The sequence below is a fragment of the Kogia breviceps genome, chromosome 20 (assembly GCF_026419965.1).
Source record: "Kogia breviceps isolate mKogBre1 chromosome 20, mKogBre1 haplotype 1, whole genome shotgun sequence".
In the NCBI taxonomy this organism is placed as follows: domain Eukaryota; kingdom Metazoa; phylum Chordata; class Mammalia; order Artiodactyla; family Physeteridae; genus Kogia; species Kogia breviceps.
Window position 1 is genome coordinate 30,620,746 of NC_081329.1, and position 21,774 is coordinate 30,642,519.

The following is a 21,774-nucleotide window of genomic DNA, read 5'->3' on the forward strand; positions in this document are numbered from 1 at the left end:
TAGCTTAGGTGCTTCCATCAAATGCTATCTTAGCGTCTTGTCCTTCTATGAACATAGCACTCATCACACTGTATTGTAGCTTCACAAAGTTATCAAGTCATTCAATACACAGAGAAGTATAAAAAATAATATAGAGAGCACGCATAAATCTATCACCCTACCTAAGCAATAACTTCGCTGGCTGAAGCCCACCGTGAAGCTGGCCCTCAACATTGTGCCTCCTCCCTATTCCCAACCACGGCTTAAATTCAGTGTTTAACTTTCCACATGTATCTATATACTTTTATTACACATGCATATAAGCCTAAATATCTGTTTTGCTTGGCTTTACACTTTATGTGTGATATTACAAAGATATTTCTGCAACTTGCATTTCCCCCTCAGCCTTATTTTTGAGATTCATTCGTGTGGACACAGGTAAGTCTAGATCATTTCTACTGCTGTATGCATTACACCACAATTCATGCATTTTCTCCACTGATGGACATTTAAATCATTTACAGGTTTTTGCAGTTTCAAACCACTCTGCCTCAAGCATCACTGGATCTGCCCTTCATACGTATGATAGTTTCCCCGGGCGCAAAGCTAGGAGTGTAACCGCAGGGTCATCGTGCCTGCGCGCCTTTAACTTCATCCGGGACTGGCAACCAGCCCTTCCAAGTGGTGGTAACACACGGTGGCTTTTATGGCTTTTATGTCGCAACTCCCCCTCTGGATAGCAAACGCCTTGGGGGCTGGGACTCAGAACAGTGGACAGAGGACATCAACACCCGTTTGTATGGCGAATGGTTGAATGCAGGGATTCAGCGGAATGTCGCTCCGCGGGTGGTGAGGAACCGCAGAGCGGCGGCTCGGGGCCTGCGGGGCCCTCTCTTCCCGACGCGACGCGTCTCACCCCAGGACGAAAAAAGAAAAAAACAAAAAAAAGCAAAACCCTGCGCGGCGGATCCGGGCGCTGTAATCTCCTCCTCCCCCGGAAGACCCGCCCCCGCCCCGCCCCCGCGGTAGCTCGCGCGCCGCCCCCGGGGCCGAGCGCCGGGCGATGACGGGCGCGCGGCCGTATGCGGCTGAGCTGCGCGGGTCCCGGGAGCGCGGCGGCGGCGGCGGCGGCGGCGGCGGCGGCGCGGGGGCGGCCGGCGGCATGAGCGGGGCGGAGGGCGCGGGCCAGGCGCTGGCCGCGCTACTGCTGGCCGCGTCCGTGTTGAGCGCCGCGCTGCTGGCCCCCGGCGGCTCCCCGACGCCAGGTGAGTGCGCCCTCCGGCCGGGCCCGCTGGGCGGCGACTGTCCCCTCCCCCCGGGGCGGCGCGCGGGACAGCTCGGGAGGAGCAGCGCCCGGAACTCCCGTGTCTTTTCCGCCGCGCTGTCGTGGCGGGGCCGGGGCTCGTGCACGGAGGCCGACGCGCGGGAGGACGCAGGAGGGCGGGAGCGGCGCTCCTCGGGCTTCATGGAGTGCCTTTGACCCGGAAACCTGTCGCCCCGCCAGGCGCGCCCCGCTCCGTCCGCCGCACGGAGGGTTTGCGGGGGACCCGCCGGAGCCGCGGCCCGAGCGCGCAGCCCCGTGCGCGGCGGGACGGAGAGGCCGGGTCGGCTGCGCTGGGCTCCGGGGTCACCGCGGCCCGGGCCGGGGGCGCAGCGGGAGCGCGCGGGAGGCGGCGGGCGCGGGAGCTGGCGGCCGAGGCGCGGGGTCGGATCTCGAGCGAGCCTCCCCGGCCCGCTGGGCGGTTCCGCTTCCATGGTGACGGGCGGAGCGCCGGGGCCGCGGTCTGCAGGGGGGCCCCGGGCGAGGTCGACGGCCCGTGAGGGCTCGGCGGGGGTGGTGCTCATGCCCGGGAGGAGAGGAGAGCTGAACCTCGGCTCAGCATGCGTTTCCCCAGCTTGCCTGGTCTCCGAGCTCGCCAGGGAAGTGGAAAAGAAAATCAAATTCCAGAGCCTCCCGCTAGACCCCCCTGGACGGGGACCCAGGGCCCTAGAAGATCTCAGTCCCAAGCCCCTCCCCAGGGGATGCTGTGGTCGGAGGTGGTGGGATCAGCCAAGGGCAGCAAACCCGGTTCGGTCAGTGTTGGGGAAGATCTCCTTATCACCTGCGTAGCTGGGGGCCACTTGCCTCTGCTCCCTTCATCCCATCACCTTTGTATCAGAACGCGGGGGTTTTGGTGTCAGCGTGTGTGGTTCAAACTGCCCCCTCCTCCTCAATCAAAATGTTGTAGGGAGAAGACAAAATCAATTTTGAAACAGCATCTTAGCTGATTACGTTTAATACAGTGTCTCCCCCGCCCCCGAGCTCAGTCTCATCACTCCCTCCCTTTTATAATCGAGGAACAGACCTCAAGGGGTTACATAATCTGCCCTGTCACAACTTGTCAAGGACAGATCCCGTACAACGCTCTATTTTTGTGCTTTAGCGTCAGTTAATAATGGTAATTATTGTAGGAAAAAGGTAAGTTTCTAAGCAGTGATTCTGTGTAGTGAGGGAGAGCGTACTAGTAGCGTCCTGAAGCCATCCACTCCAGAACCTTCACAGAGCAATGTTGCCAGGTCAGCCAGGCTTTTAGTGCCACCTGGAGGCCAGCTTTGGGCGGGACAGATTCCTACTAAGAACTCCACCTTTATATGATTTGTGGACTCAAGTTTACCTGAAAAGAAAAAAAAAATTAAGTAGACTATGTTTTTTAAAATATGCTCATCAAAGATACGAGCAGGGAGATAGAACCAGAAATTAAATATTTGGAAATGAAGTAAAAGCCTAATATGCGAGCAGTACAGTTACTTGGGCACTATTGAAACGTGACTTTGTTTGGTTTATTTCCTCATCAAGACATTGTAGACAGGAAGAGGGAATTGTCTGTTGTATGTAATGCTCCTTGAGGCTGCCCTGGTATTTTTTTTTTTTAATATTTATTTGGTTGCGCTGGGCGAGTTGCGGCAGGCGGGCTCCTTAGTTGTGGCATGCAAACTCTTAGTTGCAGTATGCATGTGGGATCTAGTTCCCTGACCAGGGATCGAACCCCAGGCCCCCTGCATTGGGAGCGCAGAGTCTTAATCACTGCGCCACGAGGGAAGTTCCTGCCCTGGTATTTGTAAATTCAGCTGTTGGCAGCTTTTTCTAGAAACTGAGCATCAGTTTCAATTTCGGCGTCCTATTTGATGGCTTAGGAATTTCGTCGTTTGTGTTTGTGTGTGTGTGTGTGTGTGTGAGTGATACAGACTCCAGACTCATTGGGTTTTAAAAAAATTTATTGTATTGAACTATAGCTGATTTATAATGTGTTAATTTCTGCTGTATGGCAAAATGATTCAGTTATACGTATATATACGTTCTTTTTCATATTCTTTTCCATTGTGGTTTATCACAGGATACTGAATATAGTTCCCTGTGCTCTATCGTAGGACCTTGTTGCTTATCCATTCTATATATAATAGTTTGCATCTGCTAATCCCACAGACTCATTGGTTTTTTTAAAAAAATGCTCAAATAATGCAAAAAGGTACAAAGTTGTCAGAATCCCCTGGCCTTACACTCACAGTGTCTGTTGCTGTTGTTTTGGGGAGGATAATAAGTGTTGATGAGGGTGTGGAGAAAAGGGAACCCTCCTACACTGTTGGTGGGAATGTAAATTGGTACAGCCACTACGGAGAACAGTTTGGAGGTTCCTCAAAAAACTAAAAATAGAACTGCCATATGATCCAGCAATTCCACTCCTGGGTATATAACTGAAGAAAATGAAAACATTAATTCAAAAAGATACGTGCACCCAATGTTCATAGCAGCACTGTTTACAATAGGCAAGATACGGAAGCAACCTAAGTGCCCATCAGCAGATGAATGGATAAAGATGTGGTACATATATACAATGGACTGTTACTCAGCCATAAAAAAGAATGAAATAATGCCATTTGCAGCAACATGGATGGAACTAGAGGGTATTATGCTAAGTGAAATAAGTCAGAGAAAGGCAAATACTGTATGGTTTAATTTATATGTGGAATCTAAAAATAAAACGAATGAATATAACAAAACAGAAATAGACTCACAGATATAGAAAACAAACTAGTGGTTATCAGTGGGGAAAGGAAAGGGGGAGGGGCAAGAATGAAGGTAGAGGATTAAGAGGTACAAACTACTATGTATAAAATAAATAAACTACAAGGATATATTGTATGGCGTGAGGAATATGGCCAATATTTTATAGTAACTTTAAATGGAGTATAATCTGTAAAAATTTTGAATCACTATGTAGTACACCTGAAACTAATATATTGTAAATCAGCTATACCTCAATTTAAAACATACAAAAAAAAATCATACTGGTTGGGCAGAGATTCTGATTTAATAGGTCTGGGGTGGAGCCAGGGCACTGGTATTTTTATGTTTTGTTTTAAAATTATTTATTATTTATTTGTTTATGTTATTATTTAATCAATTTATTTATATTTTATTTTTGGCCACGTTGGGTCTTTGTTGCTGCATGTGGGCTTTCTCTAGTTGCGGCGAGCGGGGGCTACTCTTCATTGCAATGTGCGGGCTTCTCATCGCGGTGGCTTCTCTTGTTGCAGAGCACGGGCTCTAGGCACACGGGCTTCAGTAGCTGTGGCATGTGGGCTCAGTAGTTGTGGCTCCCGGACTCTAGAGCACAGGCTCAGCAGTTGTGGCACATGGGCTTAGTTGCTCCACGGCATGTGGGATCTTCCTGGACCAGGGCTCGAACCCATGTCCCCTGCGTTGGCAGGCGGATTCTTAACCACTGCACCACCAGGGAAGTCTGGTTTTGTGTTGTTTTTTTTTTTTTTTAGCTTGCCAGGTAATTCTGATGTTCAGCTAGCATTAACCCTTCATACAACCTTATATAAAATGATATTGATGACAGTTAAGAGCTTTCAAAGTCTGAAATTCACAGGGAAAAATTAAGCATGAAACAAGAACCATATTCCACCCACCACTGAAGACTCATAGAGGTATGAATAAAAACAGTAGTTACTACAGCTCCGGAGGGGTGATGCTGTATAGGACAATTACGGAGGAAAAGGTCAACAGCTAGTGACTGTAAATTTGCAAATGGAAGCTCTCAAACCTGACCAAGGGAAGTGAAAAAGAGAAATACTTGAAAACATCATGACAAGTATGACAAAGGATTTAATATCACAGGGGCTAAGTGGTTAAATAAACATTCCAGCAATTTACAGGAAAGGAAAGTACTGATAGTCAACATTTGGAAAACATGTTCAAACTTGCTAATTGTTAGCTCAGAACGAAAATAATAAGGAAATGATATTTTCTATACATCAGGCTAAAAAGCAAGGGAATAACTTAAACTGGCCCAGCTGCTGGGAAACAGATCTGCTCAGTCTCAGGAGACTGGGAGCATAGAGGTGAGGTGCGGGCCAGGCTGGTGGGTGACCTCTCCAGGCCTCCCACACCTCATCCGGAGGTTGGAGACACCAGCAGCTGTTTCACAAGGCTGTCGGGACCTGGAGCACAGTAAGTGTGTCGTTTTGGGTGTGTCCTGGGAGCCGATGAACACCACAGTTGTCTTTATAAACCGGCACAGCTAAATTGGGAGAGGAATTTGGCTAAACATATCAAAAACTATTTAGAAAGCTATTTTTGGTTGAAAACTTCACTCCTGGAAGTTCATTCTCAAGGAACTATGTTGAAAGAAGAGCATGTTGATTTTCAGATGTCTATAGCGCCATTTTTATATAGGGTATAGCATCATTTCTTATAATTGGAAAAAAGGGGAATGGGGGGAAATTGGAAATAAGGTTAAATGAAAAGAGAAGAAACAGCTTTTCAAAATATTTAACCACACGTTCCTGATTCTGACGAAGCCTCTGTTTGTCCCCTGCGTTGGTTGGATTTGGCCCAGATCTTTATAATCATCATCTGTCGAACACTTATTTTGTTCGAGGTTCTGTGTCAAGCACTGTGCTTGTGTTATCAATTTTAGCCTGCCCAGCGATCCTCTGAAGCACACACTGTTATGACCCCTAATTTATTGAGGAGGACGCTGAGGCAGGGTGGGGTCCAGATTCAAGTTGGCCCAACGTGGAGTCCACACACTTAACCCGCCATTTTATACTCCTGGTCTCAAACGCTGCCTCTGCCGGCCGCTCGCCATAGGGTGACCAAAGAGCCGAAAAAGTGATTGATAAAGCTTTGCTTAGCCTGGAGGGGCAAAAATGCTTCAGTAGATTATTAAAAGTTATATGCTCTGTGTGCGTTGTCTTCACTGAGATCTAAATAAGGGTAAATTAGGATAAACGCTAACAGTGAGGGATTTAGGCTGCAGTGAAGAATCTTCTGAATCAAGCAGGTGAGGTACTGGGGAGCCCTGAATTAAGCTTTCATATTACCAAATGAAAGAGGCTAGATGATCACCTTTCTGGTTGTGTTATTAAATAGTTTCCCTTAACCCTTACACTGCTGGTGGGAATGTAGATTGTTAAAACCACCGTGGAGAACAGTATGGAGGTTCCTTCAAAAACTAAAAATAGAGCTCCCATGCGATCCAGCAATCCCACTCCTGGGCATATATCTGGAAAAAACCATAATTTGAAAAGACACGTGCACCCCAGTGTTCATTGCAGCACTGTTTACAATAGCCAGGACATGGAAGCAACCCAAATGCCCATCGACAGAGGAATGGATAAAGAAGATGTGGTACATATATACAGTGGAGTATTACTCAGTCATAAAAAAGAATGAAATCATGCCATTTGCAGCAACATGGATGCAGCTAGAGACTGTCATACTAAGTGAAGTAAGTCAGACAAAGACAAATATCATATGATATCCCTTATATGTGTAATCTAAAAATAAATGATACAAATGAACTTATTTACAAAACAGAAATAGACTCACAAATGTTGAAAACAAACTTATGGTTACCAAAGGGGAAATGTGTGGGGGGAGGAATAAATTAGCAGTTTGGGATTAACATATATACACTACTATATATATGTATATATAAAAGATAATTAACAAGGCCCTACTGTATAGCACGGGGGACTTAGTATTCGGTAATAAGGTAAATGGGAAAAGAATCTGGAAAAGAATGGATATATGGGGACTTCCCTAGTGGCCTAGTGGATAAGACCCTGTGCTCCCAATGCAGGGGGCCTGGGTTCGATCCCTGGTCAGGGAACTAGATCCCACGTGCATGCCTCAACTTAAGAGTTCACATGCCACAACTAAGGAGCCCGCCTGCCGCAACTAATGAGCCCACGTGCTGCAACCAAGGAGCTGGCGAGCTGCAACTAAGGAGGCCGCCTGCCACAACTAAGACCCGGTGCAACCAAATTAATTAATTTTAAAAAAAGAATGGATATATGTATATGTATAATGGAATCACTTTGCTCTACACCTGAAACTAACACAACATTGTAAATCAACTAGACTCCAATATAAAAATAAAAAAATAAATTAAAGAAAGTTTCCCTTTTTTTCTTTTGCCTAGAAGCTAGATGGTAATTTCTCTTTCATAAGACAGATATAAATGGCCCGGCTGATCTGGATGAAACACTTTGCTTTAACTTTAGCCAACAATAGTTCACTGTTTTCCTACCAAACGGGCAGACTGAAAGGTAGAAGATGCATCATTCTTATGGTACCCTCAGAGCATCTGCTAAAGTGATGAGCTCTAAGCCCAGGGAATGTAGAGCGGCGGCTCTTTCTGCCCTTCAGACTTACCCTCTCTCCTTCCCTGCCTCACGTCTGCCATGGAGACCAGCAGATGCAGAACTCCAAACAAAAGTGACATCAGGCAGAGCTTCTCGGACTGTAAAGGGCGTGCAGATCCCCCAGGAACACTGCTGCTCCGCGCCTCCTGACTCCCTAGTCTGGGGTCCTGCAGGTCTTAAGAGCTGCCCATCCCGGCTCAGAGCTGAGTGATGTGGGCCAGGAAAGTTGGAGCTTTGGAATCACGCAGATCGGGTTCACGTCAGTGATTTCACTGGAAAACTCTGGGACCGTGGGCAGTTATGTAATTTTTGTGAACCTTAATTTCTTCATCCATAGGATGGAGAAAATACCTAGCTCGTGAGGTTGTCATATTATCAAATAGCAGTTGCATGGAAACAACGAAACTCGGTGCCCCTCACGCCTTAGTACCGGTGATTGTAAGATGTAAATGGTGTTGATTGAATGCTCGTTTGTAGCGGAGGCGTGTGTGTGGAAGGGAACTGGGTGCGTGTGTGCGTGTGCACATCCGTGTGGACACGGCGTGAGGGACGAGAGACCCCAGGCATTTGAGAAGCGCTCCTGGGAAGCCACTTTCCACTCTGATGCACTTTGTCTCTGACACATCTTTCAGGTGCCTTCTTTTTCTCTTTCTTTTCTAATTCTCACCAGACGTAGAAAAAAAGAGGCGCTTGGAGCTGAAGATGGACCAGGCTTTGCTGCTCATCCATAATGAACTGCCTGGGACAAACTTGACCGTCTACTGGAATTTTGATCGCTGTTATCATGTAGGTGCCGCGAGCTCGCTCACGGTTGTGTTTGCTTTGGGGCCGGTTTGAATGGCCCCGGTGCTGTCAGACCTAAAGCCCTTCACCTGTTAGCCTCAGCTTTACAGGTGAGGGGACACACAGGCTAGACAAAGACACAAGAAGAAATTCCATCACGGAGGATGCCTAGCAATGGGCAGCATCATTTTTTTATCTTTTCCCTGCCCATCTGTTTCAGACCAGTTTCTGTGATGAGCAAAATTGATAGGCATGGTTTTTTTTTTTTTGTTTTTCGTTTTTTTTTTTTTAAATGTGACAAGCATTCTTTCATTCCACAATAAGAGCATAAACCAGATCCGGGCCCCCTGCTCATTTCTGCCACCTCTTATAGCCTGTACCCTCAGAGCCATTAACCAAGGGGCCTAGAGTGTGACAGGGCAGCCACACCACTGGTTTTCCGGTTGCAGAGCGGTGGTGACGCACTAGGATGGGGTCTAAGCAAGATATTCACACTCCCTTTTGGAGTCCATTCAGTTTGATGCCTTATGAAGCCTGAAGTAATAGACGTGTTTTGACTCCTCTGCCCACCGCATAACCGTCCTGCTGGACCAGAGAAGGAAGGAGTGAGACACCGGCGGGGCAGGGCGGGCTGGCGAGGGCCATGGGAGGCTTACGCTGAGGCCCTTCTGACGATAAAGGATTTTACCTGAAGGTGTTGCTTCTGTGCTAGACCTCGTTGCTTTTTTTTTTTTTTTTTTTTTTTTTTTTTTCGTTATGCGGGCCTCTCACTGTTGTGGCCTCTCCCGTTGCGGAGCACAGGCTCCGGACGCACAGGCTCAGCGGCCATGGCTCACGGGCTTAGTTGCTCCGCGGCATGTGGGATCTTCCCGGACCAGGGCACGAACCCGTGTCTCCTGCATCGGCAGGCGGATTCTCAACCACTGCGCCACCAGGGAAGCCCACCTCGTTGCTTTTTAAGGACAGGGCTCTTCTTCCATGTAAAATGAAATAGTCTTTACTTCCAAATGAAGAGCTTCAGTGTACCACCTTCAGAGGAGGAATTTTAATGGACAGTGACCTGTTTAGTGTAAATAGCTTTTTAAAAAAGAAAACAAATGTAAAAAGTCCCCGGTGTGGGTATCAGCTAGAAGATGATGGAGCAGTACAGGACACCTCCTGTAAAGTTAAGTGAAACACAGAACGTCGGTAATATGAAAAAGGTAGGTCAAGACCAAGAAAAGGCTTATCACAAGAGGGACCTAAAAGGACCTTACATTAAGTAGAAAAAAATCGATAACTTGAAAAATATCCGTAATGTATTTAACAAAACATCAATCGTGTTGTCAAGCAAGACTAAACACAAACGGCAGAGATTATACTTTCTGCAATTTCTTATCTCTGCGTAACAAAAACAAACTAATAGGAGAGAGAGAATACAGACGTAAATGTCATAGAAAAATCTTTGACCTGGCCAAAGCAATTCTTATGAAAATTTGTGTCTAAATGTTTCTAACAATAAAGATGATGTTAATACAAGCTGCAGCTGCTGTTTACTGAGAGCCTACTCTGTGTTTTAGATACGTTATAGCTCATTTAATCCTCACAGCAATCCAGGAAATACCTGGATTCTGCAGATGGTGATGCTGAGATTAAGAGCAGGAAAGTGACTTTATCCTGGGTCCCCCCCGCTCTCACGTGGCAGCACTGGGGAACTCACCCCTCGCTCTAGCTTCAGAGTGTGTCCACTTTCCTTTCCGGATCCTGCTTTATGTTAATCAGGAAGAAAGGGGGAAATGAAAAGCTACTGAGTAAGGATCTCAAGGCTTTGGAAAGCAGTGTCATCATCCAAACAAGAAAAAAGGAAGCAATAAAAGCAGTAACTATGGAAACTGCAAAATGAGAAAAAAAATGGGAATAAGAATGAGCCAAGAGATGGTTTTCTAAAATAAAAGTCACACGTACTCTGTAATGGCCTATATGGGAAAAGAATCTGAAACAATGAAAAAGAGTGGATATATGTATACGTATAACTGATTCACTTTGCAGTACACCTGAAACTAACACAGCATTGTAAATCAACAATACTCCAATAAAAATTTAAAAATTTAAAAAAAAAAAGTCACAATTGATAAATTATTGATACATTTAAGGGAACAATGGAAATTAATAAAATTAGAAATTATATGTCAACAGAAATTAAAATAATTATGGTCCAATGAACAGTTAAGACTGATCAATTTAAAGTACAAAAATTGATTGATTTCCTTCAAAAAATATAATATGAAGATTGATTCAAGAAACTGAGGACAGGGCTTCCCTGATGGCGCAGTGGTTGAGAGTCCGCCTGCCGGTGCAGGGGACACGGGTTCGTGCCCTGGTCCGGGAAGATCCCACGTGCTGTGGAGCGGCTGGGCCCGTGAGCCACAGCTGCTTAGCCTGCACGTCTGGAGCCTGTGCTCCGCAACGGGAGAGGCCACAGCAGTGAGAGGCCCGCGTACCACAAAAAAAAAGAAAAAAAAAGAAAAAAAAAAAGAAATTGAGGACATAAATAGATCAGCAACTGATTAAGAAATCTGGAGAGTTGTAATGAATTTCTCTACCTAAAAATAGGTCATTTTTTTCCTGCATTTTCAAATAATAAGTAATTCTTAATCTATATAAACTGACCCTAAATATAACAACAATAAAAAAAATGATGGCCTGGTATCTGATTCTTTCTGCAGGGTGTTGATCTTAAAATCTAGCCAAGATATGACAGAAAATGCAGGTCAATCTTTCTAATTAATGTGGGTGTAAAAATCTTAAATAAATTATCAGGTAGAATAAGTTGGCATATTGAGAGATTTATGATGACTTATATTTTCATCTTGAGGAATCTATAAGAGGTCATATATATGGATAATGATAAATTTTTTTTTTTTTTTTTTTTTTTTTTTTTGCGGTATGCGGGCCTCTCACTGTTGTGGCCTCTCCCGTTGCGGAGCACAGGCTCCGGACACGCGGGCTCAGCGGCCATGGCTCACGGGCCCAGCCGCTTCGCGGCATGTGGGATCCTCCCGGACCAGGGCACGAACCCGTGTCTCCTGCATCGGCAGGCGGATTCTCAACCACTGCACCATCAGGGAAGCCCATGATAAAATTTTAATGGGAAAATTATAGGCTAAATGGAGAAATAAATAGCCAATGCACGCTGATGTGACACCTAAACATAGGAAAAATGGCAATACTTCCCAAATTAGTTTATACATTCAACACAATTGCTTGTGGGTACTTTATAGAAGCTGCATAAAAATAATTCCAAAATGTCTATGAAAAAGTAAGTGTGCAAGAGACTCAGAGGATGGCCCAGAAGGAGAACGGGCGGTACGGAGACTTGCTGTACCAGATAAGAAGTATCACAGAGCACAGTCGTGAACGTAGCCAAAAAAGAGAAATGAAGATCAACGGGCCAAACGAAGTATAAGAAGTAGAATCTAATTTACATAAGAATTTAACAGCTAAAACCGTGGGAAAGGTATTTAGAATTATGGGATACCATCTATCAAATACCCCAAGTGGATTCAAGTAAAAAAAAAAAAAACCCACAAATTTAACAAATATTAAAAAATGCAGAATACATTGTTAAACTCATGAAGCAATAGAAGAAACAACAAACCAGAGTAGTATGACTGTTAAACTTTAAAAACAACAGAACATAATAAGATAAAAGCACTAGAGTGGGGAAGTGTTTGAGAGAGTTAGAAGTTTAATGTTACAGTGTACGAGGACAGATTTCTAAGATTCTGTTTGAGGGAATTGAGTGTCTACCAGGTGTTTCACACCATAAGGAACATAAAAGAGCAAAAGAAAATTGAACTATTTAATCTACTTATAATTTAAAATGTAATCTTAATGCTGTGGTATCATAAACACCTAGTATCTGAACAAAAGGAAGAATTATATGAAGTCCTGGTAAGGCTGATGAGAAAGAAATCTGTTGTAATTTTTCTTATGTGAGTGCTATCTGGCCACGTGTAACAAGAACCATTAAAATGATTATTTTTTAAATCCAGTAATCTCATTTTTGGAAATTCGTCTTAGGGAAAGAATTTAAAGGAATAAGAACATCATGTGTAGATCTTTTAAAACAATATAATTTATATAAATTATAAATATAAGTAGATTCATATTATTATATATCTTCCAAAACAATATAATTTATATGTTACACACAAAAAGATAAAATAAAACGAGCTTTGAAAGCAGCCTAAGTATTCACAGCGATAGTATTTGATGGAATATAATGCAACCATTAAAAATTATAAATATGCAAATTGGGTAGAATCATGGAAGTTTGTTTGTTAAATAATATTAAGTAAAACCGTAGAATGCAAGATTAAAGGGATGCTTTATTTGTTAATTATGTCAAGAATTTACCTATTAACAAAGATGATGTAGTTCCATGGCAACACCTAGTTATGTAGGCAAAATTTACCTAAACTATTGAAGTGTAAAAGCTTTCTATAAGCATGAAGGAAAAGTTATCTCAGGTCTTCAGTTGGATACCCAACAACCAGAGACTGTCAACCCCCTAACACCTGGCCTGTGCTTGGATCGTGTAGTGCCTGCTCCAGGTCCTGGTCGACGTCTCCCAGAGCAGGAAACCCGGGGAGCCCAGCATCGAGGCTGTGGCTGTGGGCACCCAGCACGGATCCATCCTTCAGCTTAATGACACTGCGGAGGAGAAGCAAGTCTGTAGGTTCGTACCTGCTATGATGTGACCTACTGACACCTGTACTTTCTGTCTACTATTTTTTTGTTTGGGTTTTAGCTTCTCCTTTCAAAATGTCTTTCTGTGTCTTCCCTGGTCTGCACCCAGGAATGCCTACCACTCTGCCTGGGTGACATAACCAACATCCAACTGCTTATTTCCTAACCTAAAGATGTTTCTTCATTTTACCTGATCTTTGTAGGCTGGAATACAAATTTGGAGAATTTGGAAACTATTCTCTCTTGGTAAAGCACACCCATGACGGAGTCAATGAAATTGCGTGTGACCTGGTCGTTAATGAGAAGCCAGTTGACAGTAACCTTCGTACGTACATGCTCTTGGTTGATTTCTATTTTTAAAAAATATTTATTTATGTATTTATGTGACTGCTCCAGGTCTTAGTTGTAGCATTGTGGGATCTAGTTCTCTGACCAGGGATCGAACCTGGGCCCCCTGCACTGGGAGCGCAGAGTCTCAACCACTGGACCACCAGGGAAGTCCCTCTTGGTAAACCTGCATTTTCAACGGTTTTAGTTTTTGAGTACCGTTTGCGACATTTCGGGTAGTTTAAATCCTGGATTATAGGTTGTCTATCTCAGTTATGGCATATTTATATTGTATTTATTGTGTCATTGGTGTAGACTAAGAGAATTATGTGACATACAAAAAATTATTTGATGTATCACCATATTCTCATAGTTGTTATTCACTGTATTATGAAGTATAAATAAGCCAAAAAAATTAATGCAGTGGAAAGAAACTAGAAATAAGACAGTTGACTGTCAGGTGTCTTTCTGTGTTTTAGGATTTAGGGTACAGTGTCTCCTGTATGTGTCTCTGACTGTCCAGAGGTCCCCTTGGGTTCAGGAGGGATCGTTCATTCTCTAATAACTCCACTGGAGAAAAATCTGTCCCTCTAAGCCCCCAATAGGTAGTATCAGGAATCCCTGGGGCTGTTCCAACAGGAAGTACTATTCACAGTGACGCTGTTGGAGACGGTCAGAAGAACACTGGTAAGAGCCAATGTGAAAGAGCCAACGCGGGATGATTTAATTATTAAAAGAATAATGAATGTAATTGATGGAAACACGTTGCACATACAAAAACCCGTGAGTTCACTATGAAGCTAAAAAGCACAAGGCCCCCTTCCCCCAAAAAACAATATTTTGGTTGCCTTTGTGGGTAACAAGGACACCTGGTGTTAACTGATGATCCTGGTAAAGGCAGGATCATCTCTCCTGCCTTTCCTGTTTTGACTATATCTTAGTCCTAGATGATGAGGGTAAATTCTTTAGAGAAGGAATATTTTGCAACTCCCATTGAAGTTACTGATTTAGGCAAAAGCCATGAGTGGATGGAACCGTCCAATGAAAGGGGAGCTTTACACGGGAGGGGACAGGCCTTCACCAGCTGAACGCGGGCATCGAGCACAAGGTCTGAAGCAAGAGGTGCTCCTGATGGGACGTGGTGGGAAAGACACAGCACCTGCGAAGCGTTCCTGCTGGAGACGTGGGACTTCTCGGCCAAGGCTTTACAGCTAACTTCCCATTTACAGAACGCACGGAGGATAGAAGAACAAGTTCAGTGACACCAGGCGAGGGGCCCTGGCAGATCTAGACCCCGAATGAGATGCCCTGATCGGAGACAGCCAGCCTCGTGTAAATGAAGTCAGTGGCTGTGGACCAATGCATGGAGCCTAAGGCTCGTTAACAATGCAGGCAAGATGCGAGTCTTGCTTGGATCCTGATTTGAACACATGAACTACAACACGCGTTTTCGAGGCAACTAGAAAAATTTGTATATGGACTCAGTGTTAGCCAGGGAATTACTAATTTTGTATGACATTGTGCTTATACAGCAAAAGGTCCATTCTTAAGAAACTTAATTTTGCAATAGTTTTAGACTCACAGAAACGTTGCAAAACAGGGTTTCCGTATACCCTTCATTCAGCTTCCCCTAAGCCCCTAAACTATCTAATCACAGTACAGTGATTCCATGCACAGTGATTGAAACCAGTAACTTCATGCACACATGCTGTTAACTGAGCTTCTCACATGTCTCCAGTTGTCCTCCTCGTGTCCATTTTGTGTCCAGGGTCCCACAGAGCATTTAGGGATCAGGGCTCCCAGTCCTCCTCTAATCTAACCTCATGGCCTCTAATCAGCCTTTCTTGGTCTTTCACGACCTTGACACTTTTGAAGAGGACTGGCCCGTTATTTTGTTACTTTGGTTTGCTTGCTGCCTTCTTGTGACCCAGAAGAGGCCGTGTGTCTTCAGTAGCGTCCTGCGGAAGCGATGCAGTGTCCTCCTCAGGGGGGTCACGTAAGAATTGCATGACGTACGTAGACATACATCCCGAAGATGTGGGAATGAAATAGCTTGATGTCTGGGATTTGCTTAAAAGACTTCAGGTGGAAAAAAGAAAAGAAGGGTGAGTAGTAGTAGTAGATGAAGCAAGCGTGACAGTGTTTGATATTCTAGAGTCTAGGTGACGGCTATATGTGGGTTTATTGTACAGTTCTCTGTACTTCTGTGTATGTTCGATATTTTTCAGGATGAAAATTAGCACTTCCCTCACGAAGAGTCTTCTCAGCTGTTAATGAGAGATTTCACATAAGGATATAGGCTTTTCCTTCATACATTTCCATTTTTACTTGTTTGCCTTTTTCTTTTTTTAATTTTAAAATGTGTTTTATTGAAGTAGAGTTGATTTACAGTGTTGTGTTCATCTCTCCTATACGGCAGAGTGATTCCGTTATACATATATGTGCATTCTTTTTCATATTCTGTTTGCATTTTTCATTTACAGAGTCGCTGTAATGACGCGACAGCTTTGGGTGATGACGTGTTTTCTTTATTTTTGCAGCTGTGAGTCTCGCAGCCCTTGTGGGCCTGGTGCTCATCATCGTGGTGTCCTTTCTAAGGTTCTTGCTGAGGTAAGCAGGCGTTGGGGGGCACACTGGGGAAAGTAGAATACAGAATAACTGTGTTCAGAAAGGGTAGTTGGACCATTATTCCTGGATTAAATGAAAACGTACTGTGTCCACCACGCCCATTGTAGCCCTAGGCATTAGGGATTCAGTGTCGAATAAGAGATGGTCCCCGACTTCAGGGAAATAATAACCTAGTGCGAATGGCTCTCTGCCTTCAATTCTCCCATGTGGCTGAAGGTGTAGAAGAAAATACTTGAGCGATCATTATTTCCTGACAGACTCTCACATCCTGCCACGTAGCGCATGGAAGAGGCCTGTGATGGTCTTGGGAGGTGCTGCCCCACTGACTGTCTTCCTCTTGGCTCTGAACCCAGAGGCCACGCCTCTGGTCCAGCTTCCCAGCTCCTGCGGTGGGGACCTCCGGCTTCAGGGTGGACTCTCCCTTGGTTAGGGTCGGCCAGCTTGGAGAGGGGATTCCTTCTCCTTCCTGGTGAACAACGATTCTGGTGAGTGGATTTGCGGATTGCAGAAGGAAAAGAAAGTGAAATCGACCCAGGCCTGGCACATCACCTTGCCAAGGGAAGGTCTTTCCTCTTCAAAGGGATAAGAGTGAATTTTCACATGCTCAGCTGGTTACGGTCTCAGGAAAGACCGTGAGATTTTATTGGTGAGCCGGATCCAAATTGGAAGAAAAAACCTGCTAGCCTGGGGAAATCCTGCACCTTTGGGGAGCTTATCACTCTGACCCTTTAGGAGCGGAGTGCAGTCCGCAAAGAGGAGTTGCATTACTTTGGTGATAAGAGGTAAATGGTCTTCCAGTTTATTAGAGTGTTTTCATTTGGTGCTTTGGATGTGAATGTATCTATTACATGATGTTTAAAGTGGTAGATAGCTGATATCAAACTCTTGCAAAGAGAAGAACCTCACCTTGCCCCAATGTGGAATTGAAACTCCTTTTACATGTGATTCTCCCTTTGCAGCCTGTGGGCACAGAGCTCTTGTGGGGAAAGCAAGAGTGCCTTGTACCTTTCCCCATCACTTTCCAGTGTGCCCATGGAAGCCCGGGGAAGTTCAGATTGGTCTGAACCAGGGAAGAATCTGAAAAACTAGTAAGAATACAGCATCTTTCTCCTTTTCACTTGAGGAACAAGCATGTACAAGAAAATAAGTGCTTTTTTTTAATTTAAATTTTTAAATATCTTCTTTTACCTTTCCTTAGATGGTTCTGTTTTCAACTTTTTCATGTGATGGTGATGTTATTAGTGCTGGATAAACTAGAAATGGGAGTTGAGTTATAAGGGAAAAAAGAAATTAAACATATAAGCAATTGGGTATATGGAACATGTTTGGATACTGACTTGAGCAATAAAACTGTAAAAAAGAAAGGAAAATTGAACTTGCTACTTGATAATATTGAGGAATTGTTGATAATATTCTTAAATGAGGTAATAGAACTGAGGTATGTTTAAAAATAGAGTCCTTATCGTTTTCTTTTTATTAACATCTTTATTGGAGTATAATTGCTTTACAATGGTGTGTTAGTTTCTGCTTTATAACTAAGTGAATCAGCTACACATATACATATCTCCTCCCTCTTGTGTTGCCCTCCCACCCCTCTAGGTGGTCACAAAGCACCGAGCTGATCTCCCTGTGCTATGCTGCTGCTTTCCACTAGCTATCTATTTTATACTTGGTAGTGTATATATATGTCCATGCCACTCTCTCACTTCGTCCCAGCTTACCCTTCCCACTCCCCGTGTCCTCAAGTCCAATCTCTACATCTGCATCTTTATTCCTGTCCTGCCCCTAGGTTCTTCAGAACCTATTTTTTTAATATTCCGTATATATGTGTTAGCATACGGTATTTGTTTTTCTCTTTCTGACTTACTTCACTCTGTATGACAGACTCTAGGTCCATCCACCTCACTACAAATAGCTCAAATTCGTTTCTTTTTATGGCTGAGTAATATTCCATTGTATATATGTGCCACATCTTCTTTATCCATTCATCTGTTGATGGACACTTAGGTTGCTTCCATGTCCTGGCTATTGTAAATAGAGCTGCAGTGAACATTTTGGTACATGACTCTTTTTGAATTATGGTTTTCTCAGGATATATGTCCAGTAGTGGGATTGCTGGGTCATATGGTAATTCTGTTTTTAGTTTTTTAAGGAACCTCCATACTGTTCTCCATAGTGGCTGTATCAATTTACATTCCCACCAACAGTGCAAGAGGGTTCCCTTTTCTCCACACCCTCTCCAGCATTTATTGTTTGTAGATTTTTTGATGATGGCCATTCTGATTGATGTAAGGTGATACCTTATTGTAGTTTTGATTTGCATTTCTCTAATGGTTAGTGATGTTGAGCATCCTTTCATGTGTTTGTTGGCCACCTGTATATCTTCTTTGGAGAAATGTCTCTTTAGGTCTTCTGCCCATTTTTGGATTGGGTTGTTTGTTTTTTTGATATTGAGCTGCATGCGCTGCTTGTAAATTTTGGAGATTAATCTTTTGTCAGTTGCTTTGTATGCAAATATTTTCTCCCATTCTGAGGGTTGTCTTTTCATCTTGATTATGGTTTCCTTTGCTGTGCAAAAGCTTTTAAGTTTCATTAGGTCCCATTTGTTTATTTTTATTTCCATTTCTCTAGGAGGTGGGTCAAAAAGGATCTTGCTGTGATTTATGTCATAGATTGTTCTGCCTATGCTTTCCTCTAAGAGTTTGATAGTGTCTGTCCTTACATTTAGGTCTTTAATCCATTTTGAGTTTATTTTTGTGTATGGTGTTAGGGATTGTTCTAATTTCATTCTTTTACATGTAGCTGAGCAATTTTCCCAGCACCACGTATTGAAGAGGCTGTCTTTTCTCCATTTTATATCCTTGCAGCCTTTATAAAAGATAGGGTGACCATATGTGCATGGGTTTATTTCTGGGCTTTCTATCCTGTTCCACTGATCTGTATTTCTGTTTTTGTGCCAGTACCACACTGTCTTGATTACTGTAGCTTTGTAGTATAGCCTGAAATCAGGGAGCCTCATTCCTCCAGCTCTGTTTTTCTTTCTCAAGATTGCTTTGGTTATTCGTCTTTTGTGTTTCCATACAAATTGTGAAATTTTTTGTTCTAGTTCTGTGAAAAATGCAATTGGTAGTTTGATAGGGATTTCATTGAATCTGTAGGTTGCTTTGGGTAGTATAGTCATTTTCACAATGTTGATTCTTCCAATCCAAGACAATGGTATATCTCTCCGTTTGTATCATCTTTAATTTCTTTCATCAGTGTCTTATAGTTTTCTGCATACAGGTTTTTTTGTCTCCTTAGGTAGGTTTATTCCTAGGTATTTTATTCTTTTCCTTGCAGTGGTAAATGGAAGTGTTTCCTTAATTTTCTCTTTCAGATTTTTCATCATTAGCATATAGGAATGCAAGTGATTTCTGTACATTACTTTTGTATCCATTGAGTAGCTCTAGCAGTTTTCTGGTGGCACCTTTAGGATTCTCTATGTATAGTATCATGACATCTGCAAACAGTGACAGTTTTACTTCTTGTTTTCTGATTTGGTTTCCTTTTATTTCTTTTTCTTCTCTGATTGCTGTGGCTAAAACTTCCAAAACTATGTTGAATAATAGTGGTGAGAGTGGGCAACCTTGTCTTCTTTCTGATCTTAGAGGAAATGGTTTCAGTTTTTCACCATTGAGAACAATATTGGCTGTGGGTTTGTCATATATGGCCTTTATTATGTTGAGGTAGGTTCCCTCTATGCCTACTTTCTGGAGAGTTTTTATCATAAATGGATGATGAACTTTGTCAAAAGCTTTTTCTGCATCTATTGAGATGATCATACAGTTTTCCTTCTTCAATTTGTTAATATGGTGTATCACATTGATTGATTTGCATATATTGAAGAATCCTTGCATTCCTGGGATAAACCCTACTTGATCATGGTGTATTATCCTTTTCATGTGCTGTTGGATTCTGTTTACTAGTATTTTGTTGAGGATTTTTGCATCTATGTTCATCAGTGATATTGGCCTGTAGTTTTCTTTTTTTGTGATATCTGTGCCTGGTTTTGGTATCAGGGTGATGGTTGCCTCGTAGAATGAGTTTGGGAGTGTTCCTGCCTCTGCTATATTTTGGAAGAGTTTGAGAAGGATAGATGTTAGCTCTTCTCTAAATGTTTGATAGAATTCACCTGTGAAGCCATCTGGTCCTGGACTTTTGTTTTTTGGAAGATTTTTAATCACAGTTTCAATTTCAGTGCTTGTGATTTGTCTGTTTATATTTTCTATTTCTTCCTGGTTCAGTCTCGAAAGGTCGTGCTTTTTAAGAATTTGTCCATTTCCTCCAGGTTGTCCATTTCACTGGTATATAGTTGCTTGTAGTAATCTCATGAGCCATTGTATTTCTGCAGTGTTAGTTCTCCTTTTTCATTTCTAATTCTGTTGATTTGAGTCTTCTCCGTTTTTTTCTTGATGAGTCTGGCTAATGGTTTATCAATTTTGTTTATCTTCTCAAAGAACCAGCTTTTAGTTTTATTGATATTTGCTATTGTTTCCTTCATTTCTTTTTCATTTATTTCTGATCTGATCTTTATGATTTCTTTCCTTCTGCTAACTTTGGGGTCTTCTTTTTTTTGTTCTTTCTCTATTTGCTTTATGTGTAAGGTTAGGTTGTTTATTTGAGATATTTCTTGTTTCTTCAGGTAGGATTGTATTGCTCTAAAATTCCTTCTTAGAACTGCTTTTGCTGCATCCCATAGGTTTTGTATCATCGTGTTCTCGTTGTCATTTGTTTCTAGATTTTTTTTTTTTTTTTTGCCGTATGCGGTCCTCTCACTGTTGTGGCCTCTCCCGTTGCGGAGCACAGGCTCTGGATGCACAGGCTCAGCGGCCATGGCTTACGGACCCAGCCGCTCCGTGGCATGTGGGATCTTCCTGGACCAGGGCACGAACCCGTGTCTCCTGCATCAGCAGGCAGACTCTCGACCACTGCGCCACCAGGGAAGCCCTAGATATATTTTTATTTCCTCTTTTATTTCTTCAGTGATCTCTTGGTTATTTAGTAACATATTGTTTACTCTCCATGTGTTTGTATTTTTTAGGTTTTTTTTTCCTGTAATTGACATCTAGTCTCATAGTGTTGTGGTCAGAAAAGATACTTGATACTATTTCAGTTTTCTTAAATTTACCAAGACTTGATTTGTGACCCAAGATATGGTCTATCCTGGAGAATGTTCCATGAGCACTTGGGAAGAAAGTGTACTCTGTTTTTGGATGGAATGTCCTATAAATATCAATTAAGTCCATCTTGTTTAATGTGTCATTTAAATCTTGTGTTTCCTTATTTATTTTCATTTTGGATGATCTGTCCATTGGTGAAAGTGGGGTGTTACAGTCCCCTACTATGATTGTGTTACTGTCGATTTCCTCTTTTATAGCTGTTAGCAGTTGCCTTATGTATTGAGGTGCTCCTCTGTTGGGTGCATAAATATTTACAATTGTTATATCTTCTTCTTGGATTGATCCCTTGATCATTATGTAGTGTCCTTCTGTGTCTCTTGTAATAGTCTTTATTTTAAAGTCTATTTTATCTGATATGAGAATTGCTACTCCAGCTTTCTTTTGATTTCCATTTGCATGGAAATCTTTT

General features: G+C 43.0%; 1 protein-coding gene across 2 annotated transcripts in view; it reads left to right on the forward strand.

The window, feature by feature from the left end:
- Positions 1–1,042: 1,042 nt before the first annotated feature.
- HGSNAT (heparan-alpha-glucosaminide N-acetyltransferase) overlaps positions 1,043–21,774 on the forward strand; it is a 43,879-nt gene continuing 23,147 nt past the window's right edge. Inside the window, exons 1-5 of one of the 2 annotated variants that reach the window (XM_059049123.2) lie at positions 1,043–1,244; positions 8,348–8,463; positions 13,044–13,180; positions 13,395–13,516; positions 16,059–16,128. In XM_059049123.2, the coding sequence (XP_058905106.1) occupies positions 1,043–1,244; positions 8,348–8,463; positions 13,044–13,180; positions 13,395–13,516; positions 16,059–16,128 (647 nt within the window). The remainder of the gene's footprint in view (positions 1,245–8,347; positions 8,464–13,043; positions 13,181–13,394; positions 13,517–16,058; positions 16,129–21,774) is intronic. The other variant, XM_067022519.1, reaches the window with a different exon arrangement.